The sequence below is a fragment of the Oncorhynchus kisutch genome, linkage group LG1 (genome assembly GCF_002021735.2).
Source record: "Oncorhynchus kisutch isolate 150728-3 linkage group LG1, Okis_V2, whole genome shotgun sequence".
NCBI lineage: Eukaryota > Metazoa > Chordata > Actinopteri > Salmoniformes > Salmonidae > Oncorhynchus > Oncorhynchus kisutch.
Genome location: NC_034174.2, coordinates 24,054,530 through 24,067,510, shown reverse-complemented (window position 1 = coordinate 24,067,510; position 12,981 = coordinate 24,054,530). Strand labels below are relative to the sequence as shown.

Here is a 12,981-nt window from a genome sequence, read left to right as displayed (position 1 = left end):
GAAACCCTCAGTGACTGACGGCTACCTTCGTGATCAATGGACGGGAGATGCTTCTCTACCGACACACAGGGAAAGATGGCTTCACCGAGTCTTTACTGCAAACATTGTCCCTCTTAGTAAAGCTTTAGATAAACAAATGTGTGCGCAAATGTCATTTGGAAGATATTTGTATGTGTGAAAGTATAGAAAATGTAGCTATAAAAATAGCTGTAGAAGTAGTATGATTCTGTATCAAAGACCATTCTCTCGTTTCTTCCAAATCCATGTCCTTTTCCTGGAATACCCAAGTTATTTTCCTGGAATACTCAAGCACCAGGTAGGTGACTGTCCATATGTCATGACAAATCCAGAAACCATTCATTGTATTGGTCGTCACTAGGTATCAAGAAATATGAACGTCAACACTTTGTTGAGCCCTGATATGACCTAACAGTGACATAGCACAAACCAACCCATTCTGAAAAACAATGTCCTATCCTATACAATACGTCCTTCTCTCTCTCCATCTCCTGACACATCCAGCTGTCCTGAAAATCTCTCTATGCTGCGAGATCTGAAGATGGCCATGTCCTTCTGTTCCTCAGGCCCTGTTGCCACGTGACTGACCAGCACACTCGCTCTACTCTGAAGAAAAAAACAATCAAGGCAGAAATGGGTTTGCAGCAAGCCAGGGGAGGCACAGGCGAAGGTGGAGATGCGGGGGATGGTGGGGGGGGGGGGGACAACAGTGTCCCTGTGAATTGATACTGGAGCCAGTCATTTCCGCCTCAAGGTCCATCTCTCTTGTGAGAGAGCGGGGGTGTTGTGAACTGTGACAGCTGGCTCTCGGTGAACCCATCTCCCAAGTCGTCCTATCACTCAGACACTTTTCAACACACTCGCCAATATGGCCAAGACAAAGCAGCTACCAAGACGCTAACCACAGATTTAAAAGACACCAAACCACTCATACACACAGACCCACACACACTAGTTGTATAATGTTATAAAACCTAATGCATTCATATTTTTATTTCACTTGTTGAATCCTTCAGTCAATGAGTAATGTACATGGCACTAAACTACCAAGTGTTCTATCAGTTTACAGCGTACAGACAAGAGCCAGTTTTCTGAAGGTCGTGGTAGGGGACAGACATCAAGGCGAAGTTAAAGCACAGCGTTAACAATGGCATTTCATCAATTGACACAATACGGGCTGTTTAATGTAGACAGCCTGATCTACAGAAGTGGAATAAATACTCCTGATGACATTGGATTGTCTCATTTAGTGTCTCATTAAGTTCCTCGTTAAGTCAGTGTTAGAAAAACCAAATAAACCAATTCCAATTTGTGCTCATGTCTGCAAGCTGCTGGCCTCCATGCTCACACACGTACTTCTGCACCCCATCCATCCCACCACTGACTGAACCAACAACCCCAGCCTCTGATCAGAGCTTTCTCCATCCCATTGCTGTTTCCCAGGTCACATCATTCATATTCTCTCTATGCTACCAGGCACCGAGTGCTCGCAAGGAGCCCTGGGGGCCTCATCGAGTTTGGAACCCGACATTGGAAAAGACTGAATTGCACTTGCACTTCACCTATCCTTTTTTTATGGAGATGGTGGCGTGCGCTGTGTTGGATCGTGTCTTTGTTGTTGAGTTTGAAGTGACTATTAAAACACAGAGGCATATCTGATGGAGCTGTCGGTCTGTCGAACGACCCTGCACTCGGTCACGTCCCTCAGCGTTTGCCACCGATAGTTTTTTAATCAGATGGGAGGGCAGAAAAAAAATCCACAACAAGAAGGGCTCTAAAGCAAAACTCCAATTTACCATCAGTAATCCAGGCTGGAGATTTAGTAATTTGACACTAGAATGGTTTCATGGGAAATCTATCTACTGTCAATACGTGGTCCTAAAGAGGGAGAATGCAAGCAATCTAGAGTGAAAGTGAAAAAAGGGCTCAAGTTTGCCAAGTAGGAGAAGAGTAGTGAGACAGAGAATAGGTGGAAAACACATAGGAGGTCAAATCTTGACCGAAAGAAGGTCAGATAAGAGGACAAGAGTGAGCGTGAGCAACAGGGGGACGAGATGACAGAAAGACAAGGCAATGAAAGATGGGAGACTGGCAGCAGGCAGACGCCACAGGAGCGAGAGAAGGGAGCACAGAGACCAGCACTGGCAGGGGACATTGTCAGATGTCAGTCAGGGATGTAGAACTCATTTCCTGCTGCTCACCTCAGGATCTTGTGCATGTTCACACACACAATGTAGCTGCCATGGTGCTGTGATAAAGGCAGAGACTGTACAGCAGGCATATTATTCATCCCGAGGGCCGCATGTCACCGCTGACAGGCAGACATAAATATTCCTCAACCCTTTCAGCAAGGGTTAATGGCTGTCGATCAGTAAGGGATGGGAAGGGGCCAACAGAGATATGCAGGGCCACGTGTGCATACAGACACACAGTATCGCTCCATTTAAGGCACTACTGTTTGAGGGTAGCGTGAGCGCTGTTAAGATTAGACTGGAAAGGGAGACACAGACAGCCACACACACATCCAAACCCCTCAAACTATCAGACACATACACATAGTACACGCACAGACATTGTTAAATGTGAACAGTGATTCCTATACACAATCCTCAGATATTTCTCCTTTCAATCATTGCAGAGCTCAACCAGCAAAGTGGTGCTCTGCTCAACTCCGCTCCGAGCGAGAATTACTTTATTAAAATGAAGGAATGCATAATAGCAGGGAATGGCATACATAATCACCTCCGAGACCTAGCACAACAAACCAGCACTGAATATAACAGACCAACATTCCTACTTTCTTCATAATGCTACATGGCCAATCAAATTTTAATTTATTCTAATGTATTCACACAGAAGGTCAATTATCCAAATGATTCCAGTTCAGATTGCACCTGATCTTGGGAGACAATGAGCCATATAAATGGCAGCTGGGTTGTTTTGCAAGGCAAATCATCTCCAACTTCTTTTTATCACGCTGCTTGCATAGACACACCACTTTTCTTTAGTGAAGTGCATTTGCTAATGGGTAAACAACTGGGCGTTTTAACCCACAGCACTGAAGCAGCCAGGCAGGCAGACAGGCATGCATGCCTCAGCCAAAGACAGTCATATCAGTGAGTGGACAAACAACAGGTATGGATATATTACCAACCTAACCTACACAGACTGTTCAGGCATGCACCCACACAAATGAAATCATATAATTTACACCTCACAGTAACATTTACTTCAGGAGCTAACAACTGAACTAGCTACATTCTTTTGATATGTGCAAACATAGTCACAGGCTCATCGTAGCGGTGAAAGAATGCAACCACCAATTAAGAACGATGCTTCAAGATGTCCACCATTGTTCCTGTACCCAAGAAAGCAATGGTCACTTAATTAAATGACTATCGCCCCATTGCACTCAGTTCTGTCGTCCACCTTAACCAACATCACCATTTTCTGAGTCAAGACCACTTTCTGAGTCAAAATGCAAGCTGAGATCTACCACTCATCCTCTTTGTATTTATTACAGATGCCCATTAGCTGCTGCCAAGGCATCTAAAAAAACTACTTATTTGTTTAGATGGAGTCAAGGATATGATTTGTATAACTCTACAAAGTCCTAGTTTCCCTTACAATAAAAAAACATTACAGTGTAATCCATTTGAACAACTTTATTTGTAGATTCAATTAGTATTAGAATTAGTAACTAATAAAGTAACTAATAAAGTCCAGATACAGTTTCTTTTGACAAAGTAGAAACTAAAATGAGGATAATATTATAACCAGCCAGGTGTGCAGGTGAAATCATTTGCTGTGTTCCTAAAGACAAGCACCAGTGCATGAACAATAGTAACGGCTTATTGCATTAAAAAAAACTTGTGGAAATATATTCATGACAATATATAAAAAGTCCTCCGTTGATTCTATCGGACGCTGTATTGTAATCCTTAGACCTGGGCCTTTACACATGAATCAATCGTGTCTTCTCTTTATGCTTCAGGTCCAGACAGCACACAGCTTCGGCTGCACTGCACACAGTTTTCAATGGGCCTTGAAGCTCACATGCCGGATCCATGATGAAATCTCTCCTGCTGATTGTCTTGTCAAGGCATTTCTTGTACAACACGTGTGCGTTGATAGCAGCCATGTCGAGCACGTTGTAGAATGTCGCAACAGGCCAGGGGCGAGTACCTCATTTTACAGAGTACAGTCCAGCCATCTGGCCAAGTGCATCCACACCAACCTATTGCATAAAATAGAATAGAAAAGGTTAGAATTATATATAATAATAATAATACTGTAAATTCAATATAATAAAAGGGATGATACAGTGCATTCTGAAAGTATTGAGACCCCTTGACTTTTTCCACTTCGTGTTACGTTACAGCCTTATTCAAAAATGGATTAAATAAAAATATGTCCTCAATCTACACACAATACCCCATAAAGACAAAGCAAGGTTTTTTATTTTAATTTTATTTTGCAAACATATTAAAAATGACAAACAGAAATACCTTATGTAAATAAGTATCCAGGCCCTTTGCTATGAGACTCGAAATTGAGCGCAGGTGCATCCTGTTTCCATTGATCATCCTTGAGATGTTTCTACAACTTAATTGGAGTCCACCTGTGGTAAATACAATTGATTGGACATGATTTGGAAAGGCACACACCTGTCTATATAAGGTCCCACATTTGACAGTACATGTCAGACCAAAAACCAAAGTCATGAGGTCGAAAGGAACTGTGCGTAGACCCCCGAGACAGGATTGTGTCGAGGCACAGATCTGGGAAAGGGTATCAAAAAATGCCTGCAGCATTGAAGGTCCAAGAACACAGTGTCCTTCATCTTTCTTAAATGGAAGAATTTTGGAACCACCAAGACTCTTCCTAGAGCAAACGTGGGAGAAGGGCCTTGGTCAAGGAGATGACCAAGAACCCAATGGTCACTCTGACAGAGCTCCAGAATTCCTCTGTGGGGATGTGAGAACCTTCCAGAAGGATAACCATCTCTGCAGGACTGCACAAATCAGGCCTTTATGGTAGAGTGGCCAGACGGAAGCCACTCCCTCAGTAAGGCACGACAGCCCACTTGGAGTTTTCCAAAAGCCACCTAAAGGACTCTAAGACCAATGAAAAACAAGATTCTATGGTCTGATGAAACCAAGATTCAACTCTTTGGCCTGAATGCCAAGTGTCACGTCTGGAGGAAACCTGTCACCATCCCTCTGGTGAAGCATGGTGGTGGCAACATAATGCTGTTGGGATGTTTTTCAGCTGCAGTTACTGGGAGACTAGTCAGGATCGAGGGAAAGACGAATGGAGCAAAGCACTGAGAGATGCTTGATGAAAACCTATTCCAGAGCACTCAGGACCTCACACTGGGGCGAAGGTTCACCTTCCAACAGGACAACGACCCTAAGCACACACCAAATACAATGCAGGAGTGGCTTCGGGGCAAGTCTCTGAATCTCCTGGAGTGTCCCAACCAGAGCCCAGACGTGAACATCTCAGGAAAAACCTGAAAATAGCTGTGCAGCAACCCTCCCCATTCAACCTGACAGAGCTTGAGAGGATCTGCAGAGAAGAATTGGAGAAACTCCCCAAATACAGGTGTGCCAAGCTTGAACTGTCATACCCAAGAAGACAAGGCTGTAATCACTGCCAAAGTTGCGTCAACAAAGTACTGAGTAAAGGGTCTGAATACTTACAGTACCAGTCAAAATTTTGGACACCTACTCATTCAAGGGTTTTTCTTTATTTGTACTATTTTCTACATTGTAGAATAATAGTGAAGACATAAACTATGAAATAACACATATGGAATCATGTAGTAACCATAAAAGTGTTAAATCAAAATATGTCATATTTTAGATTCTTCAAAGGAGCCATCCGTTGCCTTCATGACAGCTTTGCACTCTCTTGGTATTTTCTCAACCAGCTTCACCTGGAAAACCTTTCCAACAGTCTTGAAGAAGTTCTGAGCACTTTTTTGGCTGCTTTTCCATCACTCTGCGGTCCAACTCATCCCAAACCATCTCAATTGGGTTGAGGTTGGGTAATTGTGGAGGCCAGGTAATCTGATGCAGCACTCCATCACTCGCATTCTTGGTCAAATAGCCCTTACACAGCCTGGAGGCGTGTTAGGTCATTATCTTGTTGAAAAATAAATTATAGACCCTCTAAGCACAAATCAGATGGGATGGCGTAACGCTGCAGAATGCTGTGGTAGCCACACTGGTCAACTGTGCTTTGAATTCTAAATAAATCACAGACAGCGTCACCAGAAAAGCACCCCCACACCATGTCTTCCATGCTTCATGGTGGGAACTACACATGCAGAGATACTCCGTTCACCTACTCTGCGTCTCTCCAATTTGGACTCATCAGACCAAAGGACAGATATCCACCGGTCCATTGCTCGTGTTTCTTGGCCCAAGCAAGTCTCTTCTTATTGGTGTCCTTTAGTAGTGGTTTCCTTACAGCAATTCGACCATGAAGGCCTGATTCACGCAGTGTCTTCTGAACAGTTGATGTTGAGATGTGTCTGTTACTTGAACCCTGTGAAGCATTTATTTGGGCTGCAATTTCTGAGGCTGGTAACTCTAATGAACTTATCCTCTGCAGCAGAGGTAACTCTGGGTCTTCCTTTCCTGTGGCAGTCCTCATGAGAGCCAGTTTCATCATAGCGGTTGTTGGTTTTTGCGACTGCACTTGAAGAAACTTTCCATATTGACTGACCTTCATGTCTTAAAGTAATGATGGACTGTCGTTTCTCTTTACTTATTTGCACTGTTATTGCCATAATATGGACTTTTACCAAATAGGGCAATCTTCTGTATACCACCACTCCCTTGTCACAACACAACTGATTGGCTCAAACGCATTAAGAAGGAAAGAAATTTAAATGCATTCCTGGTGACTACCTCATGAAGCTGGTTGAGAGAATGCCAAGAATGTGCAAAGCTGTCATCAAGGCAAAGGGTGGCTACTTGGAAGAATCTCAAATATATTTTGATTTGTTGAACACTTTTTTTGGTTACTACATGATTCCATGTGTTATTTCATAGTTTATGTCTTCACTATTATTCTACAATGTAGAAAATAGTAAAATAAAGGAATACCCTCTAATGAGTACCGGCAGGTGTCCAAACTTTTGACTGGTTCTATATGTAAATGTGATGTTTATTTAAAAAATGTTAATACATTTGCAAAAATGTAAAAAAAAAAAAAAAAAACATTAACATTGTCATTATCAGGTAGCTTGATTAGGAAAAAAACACATTTTAAATCAATATTAGAATAAGGCTGTCACGTAACAAAACGTGGAAAAGTCAAGGGGTCTGAATACTTTCCCAATGCACTGTATTTGGTGATTGGCAGATGGAAAGGTTATTTGTATATGGCAGAGATCTATATCTTTGTGCAATTGTAGTCTGTTACCATCTCTGATGTCTTCTTCTGGTCACTGCCGATGGCAACAGTTTGATGCATGGTGCTGAGGATGCAAACACTTGTTTATTTTCCATCTGTACACCGTGTGTATGTTGTTTTGTGCAGAGGGGGGTAGCTCCGGCCTTTGTTTGTTCCCTGTTCCGAGCAGGCTAATCTACTTTGCAATCAACTTGTCTGCCAGGGAAATTCATGTGAAGAAATAGTCTATGGTCACATGGCTGCCTTTGCCCATGTAAGGTGCCACAAGTCTCAAATCCACAGTCTCAGACAGTCACTCACCCCATGGCCTGGTTTTGTCTTTCACCAGATATGGAAAGCCATTGAGCAAGTACTTGGTGGCTAACCAAAACTGAAGTCACATGCACCATTACCAGTCTCTATCTGGTTTATATCACCTATTCATTCATTGACGACAGAATAACATATTTACATGTTATTATGAGTTGTCATAGAAATGGCAGAATATGCTCTTTCAGGTACTATATAGAAATGGCAGAATATGCTCTTTCAGGTACTATATAGAAATCTAAATGTTTTACATCCATGTGACTTATGTACATGTGAAGGAAGAATTGATAACGCAATGCTCCTTTTCCTGAATCTGTCAATAAGATGCGCCCATCTCTTCATGTACACTTTAACAACTGATAGACCTAATAGTCACTCACCAGATTATTGTCAATTTAATCTTGTCTGTAGGTTAACTCTTATTATGTGTGAAGTTAATTTCAGTATAGTTTAGGTGTAGTTTAGGTGTAGCTTAGGTGTAGTGTAGGTGTAGTTTCAGTATAGTTTAGGCGTAGTTTCCAGTATAGTTTAGGTGTAGTTCGGGTGTAGTTTCAATATAGTTTAGGTGTAGTTTCGATTGTCCAGCAGGCCGCCTGGCATCGTTTGTTTCCTGCTCATCAACTTCAAAAGGGTCAAGGATATATTCTGCACTATTCTAAAGGCCTACTGCATAATTTCCCTTATAATAAATTACATGAGTAATAGAGTTACAGTAAATAAAACAGTCCTGTAAACTGCTTCTTTTTACAAAGTAAAACATAAAAGAGAATGTTATCAACTTGCAAGGCATATGCAGTCAAATTATTAACATGAGCACTAACCGTGATAAATAAGCATAAGACAAACATCATTATCACATTATTGTTGTTCTAAATTAAATCAACCTCATCATTCAGTTAGGCCTAATTTAAATTTGATTGTGAAGTAACTTGCACAATTATCGCCCATTCCATCCATTTGTCATACATTCAGTGGGCTGGGATCCTTTTCTTCGCTGGATAGAGTCAAGAATATGTTTTGCATGCTTTCCTTTCCCTCGCAATAAATTTGATTGATAATAAGATTATAGTAAATAAAACTGTCCCATAAGAGCTTCTTTAAAAAAAGTCAAATGTAAAAGAGAATGGTATCAACCCCCAAGGCACAAGTCACATTTTTGCTGCTGATAAATATGCATAACAAACTCACCATTACACTACTGTCTTTCTAAATGAAATCAACCTCTTCCTCCTCCCTATTATTCAGTTAGGCCTCATTTAAATTCATTTGTGAAGTAAGGTGCACAATTATCACCAATCCATCCATTTGTCATCCATTCAGCGAGAGAGAGAGATGCATTAGTGCCTGGCTGGGTACCAACATCCTACAGCACATTGACATGGTGAATTAAGTTGGGAATAGGTGTGAGAAAAACGGCTAAAAAGTCCCTGAATACTTTTCGGTTTGTGATTTAAAAAATTCTGACAAATGAATAGTTTAAAATACAAACATTTAAGCAACGTCAAGGGAGGAGCAGGACATTGCTTTTTTGGGGGGCTGGTTTTTGTACTTACAAAATCAAACATCAGTGACCGTTGGACTATGGCAGTTCTAGCGTTAATAGTGCTGAAAATCTGTTGTCAATTTGTTTACTGTAGCATTGTATCTGGTCAAACACCATTTTTCCCAAAAGTTTACTAAAATGTTAGTAACAGGCTGATTGGTCAGCTATTTGAGCCAGTAAAGGGGGCTTTACTATTCTTGGGTAGCCGAATGACTTTAGCTTCCCTCCAGGCCTGAGGGCACACACTTTCTAGTAGGCTTAAATTGAAGATGTGGCAAATAGGAGTGGCAATATCGTCCGCTATTATCCTCAGTAATTTCCAATCCAAGTTGTCAGACCCTGGCGGCTTGTTATTTTTGATAGACAATATATATATATATTTTTTACACTGCTTTTCTTTCATAATTTGGTGAGTTTAACTTGGATGTTTAGAGTCAGCATTTGTTTCTGCCATGTCATGCCTAAGTTTGCTAATCTTGCCAATGACAAAATCATTAAAGTATTTGGCAATATCAGTGGGTTTTGTGATGAATGAAACATGATTCAATGAATGATGGAGCTTAGTTTGCCTTTTTTGCCAAAATGTCATTTAAGGTTTTCCAAAGCTTTTTACTATCATTCATCTTTGTTTAATAGTATAGTTTCTTATTTTTATTCAGTTTAGTCGCATGATTTTTCCATTTGCAGTATGTTTGCCAATCGGTTACACAGCCAGACTTAATTGCCATTTATTTAACCTCATCCTTCTTACTATGCAACATTAACCATTAACCAAACAGTTCTCTAGCAATGATGTTTGTACAGTAGGCTATAGGCCCAATACATTGTCACTGCATATTGGCTATGCTTCAATTGTTCTTTTCAGACTATTTTGAATTACATTTCAACATTTTAGGTATATGATCACACTGGTAATAGATCATTTGTTGTGTTACTTGTGAGGCACAGCTGACTGAGCATAATAACTTGTTATTTTTTTTACTGGACTGATGGCTTGCATCTGATGGTCCGTCTGATGGGAAGGAGGGAGGAAGCAGTGGTGAGAATCACCGTCCCTCCTCTCTCTCTCTGCTGAGAAAAGGGGACAGTCTTCCAGCTGATGCGAAACTTAAGTCGCACTGCATTATTTCTGCCTCATGCTCCAATTGATGGTGTTATTCCTATGACCAGAGAAATTGAAATATTCCTTGATATTAAAAAAGACAAGCAGCTAATAAAAACAACGCAAGCTTAAAGAAACACTTTTCTATACTCATTCATTACAGCTGCAGTGCTGGTTGTAGCGCGAGTGGAAATAGGGAGAATGCACATTTTAAACAACTTCAACATGCACTTCCTTATAAAAACAGCAACTCTTTGCTGTACTTGCTGAGTCTCTAGTGATGGTTTAAAAAAAATGGAGATCTTACACTAATCAACTTTGCTGTGTGTTCGAGGCTTCTTGTTACTGTCTATGGCGCTAGAAACTGTGCAGACAGTGTACTGAGCTATCAGATTGGCCAGTGGTAGGCCTATAAGTGCACTTAATTTGCTCTCTGGGCTTGCCGGGTAGGTGGAGTTCTACCTTCAGACACATGAAATAGTTCAAAATGGGAACACTGACTTCCCAGCGCCGGGGCTGCTTAATCAAGTGCACCTATAGCCAACAGCACAAAAAAAAAATCTAACAAATTAGAATGCAAGGCTTTATTGTAACTTTTTATAATTATTTTTTACTTGGAATGCCTTGGTGACCACAGCCCTAGACCCACTACAATTTGAATACCACCCCAACTGATCTACAGCTGATGCAATTGCCATCTCATTGCACACTGCCCTATCCCATCTGGACAAGACAAATACCTTCGTAAGAATGCTGTTCATCGACTACAGCTCAGCCTTCAACACCATAGTGTCCTCCAAGCTCATTACTAAGCACAGGATACTGGGTCTGAACCCCTCGCTATGCAACTGGGTCCTTGACTTCCTGACGAGCTGACCCCAGGTGGTGAACGTAGGCAATTACGCCTCCGCAACGCTAATCCTCAACACGGGGGCCCCACAAGGGTGCGTGGATCAGCCCCGTCCTGTGAGGGAAACTTCATACTTCTTTTCCCATTCACGATTCCTATTGTAAATGAGTGAGATAGCTCAACGGAGCATGTGGAGGATGCATACAAGGTAATGTGGAGAGGGAATGCATTTCTTTACATTGACCATCAGGGTATACCCTTTTCCATGCACACTAAATGTTAGCATTTTTGGTGACTTGACATACATTGCATACTGTATGAATATGACCATAACATATGATTTATGGCCTTTATGGGGGAAGGGGTGGGGATCCTTATTATTATTGCCAGCCATAAGAGTTTAGTTCAATTTCCCAAAATTATTAATTTCTGACCCCCCAAACTTGCCGGGCCCTATATAGGGCCCAAAACAGGGGAGAAGCGACCCATAAATACCCAAGGGAAGGTATTTCTACTCAATGAGAGAGCAGAGCGAGAGAAAGTGCCAGGAGAAACTGAGTAAATCCCTTCTCTGGTGGTGTTTTGCAAGAAAGGCAATTTAGAGGCAATGAAATAATGTGGTAGAGCATTAATCCTGATAGTGCCATATCAAAATACCTCCCCAGTATATAGCACCCACTGGCTCCTCTGCTCTAAACAGAAAGGCTTTTCAGACACACTCATCTGTTATTCATCTGAGTGAATGACTGAACCACTGCAGTTATTGAATAGCAATGACTACTTTCCGCTGTGACTCGGCTCTGGCTAAATGAGTCATTTAGAAACTGATAGAATACACATATTGCAAACCCCGTCTCTCCTCCGCTTGTTCAGTCCTGACAGGTCTGGGGCGTGGGATGCCGAACTGCCAGAAAACCAGAAACTAGGGCGAAACAGATGGGTGCTATCAAGATTTAATTTCCAAAAAGACACAGATACATACACTGATTGAGCGTGTTAGTGCACTTTTCCCAGCCCTCTCTGTGGCATTTGGAAGCCCTTGTATGTCTTCGCCTGTACGTGCCACCAAAACCCGACCAAAGACCAGATTCGACTTATGCAGATGAAGGGAATGGTTTCTAAGTCCCCCTGCATGCAGTCTTTCAGTGAGATGACCAGTTGATCCTAGGCTGACATTAAGACCTGCAGGTTTTGAAGCTGCCCGTGGAACTCTACAGAATATCAATTAGCCATTATAGGTTTTCTCAGGTATTAGAGCGATCAGAGGAGTTGATAAATGATCAGGGGAGGGATGGTGGAGGGGTGGAGGAAAGAAGCCCTCAGTCATTGGGATATTGCCTCGGCTGCAGCCTGGTTCTCTGGTAGGTAAGGGCCACAACCTGCCCCGGGTAAAGCCCAGAGGAGAGACAACCTGCCCCGGGTAAAGCCCAGAGAAGAGACAACCTGCCCCGGGTAAAGCCCAGAGGAGAGACAACCTGCCCAGGGTAAAGCCCAGAGGAGAGACAACCTGCCCCGGGTAAAACCCAGAGAAGAGACAACCTGCCCCGGGTAAAGCCCAGAGGAGAGACAACCTGCCCCGGGTAAAGCCCAGAGAAGAGACAACCTGCCCTGGGTAAAGCCCAGAGGAGAGACAACCTGCCCAGGGTAAAGCCCAGAGGAGAGACAACCTGCCCAGGGTAAAGCCCAGAGGAGAGACAACCTGCTCCGGGTAAAGCCCAGAGGAGAGACAAC

At 42.2% G+C, this 12,981-nt stretch overlaps 1 protein-coding gene across 2 annotated transcripts in view; it reads right to left on the bottom strand.

Moving 5' to 3' along the window:
• Window positions 1-12,981, bottom strand: part of suclg2 (succinate-CoA ligase GDP-forming subunit beta) — a 127,225-nt gene that overhangs the window by 20,518 nt on the left and 93,726 nt on the right. Inside the window, exons 10-11 of one of the 2 annotated variants that reach the window (XM_020491641.2) lie at window positions 7,456-7,510; window positions 3,669-4,255 (exon numbers count right to left, since the gene is read on the bottom strand). The exons of the other annotated variant lie outside the window; for it this stretch is intronic. Of the exons in view, the coding sequence (XP_020347230.1) occupies window positions 7,478-7,510 (33 nt within the window). The 3' untranslated portion in view covers window positions 3,669-4,255; window positions 7,456-7,477. Of the gene's footprint in view, window positions 1-3,668; window positions 4,256-7,455; window positions 7,511-12,981 lie in introns of those variants that run through there. 2 annotated transcript variants of the gene reach the window in all.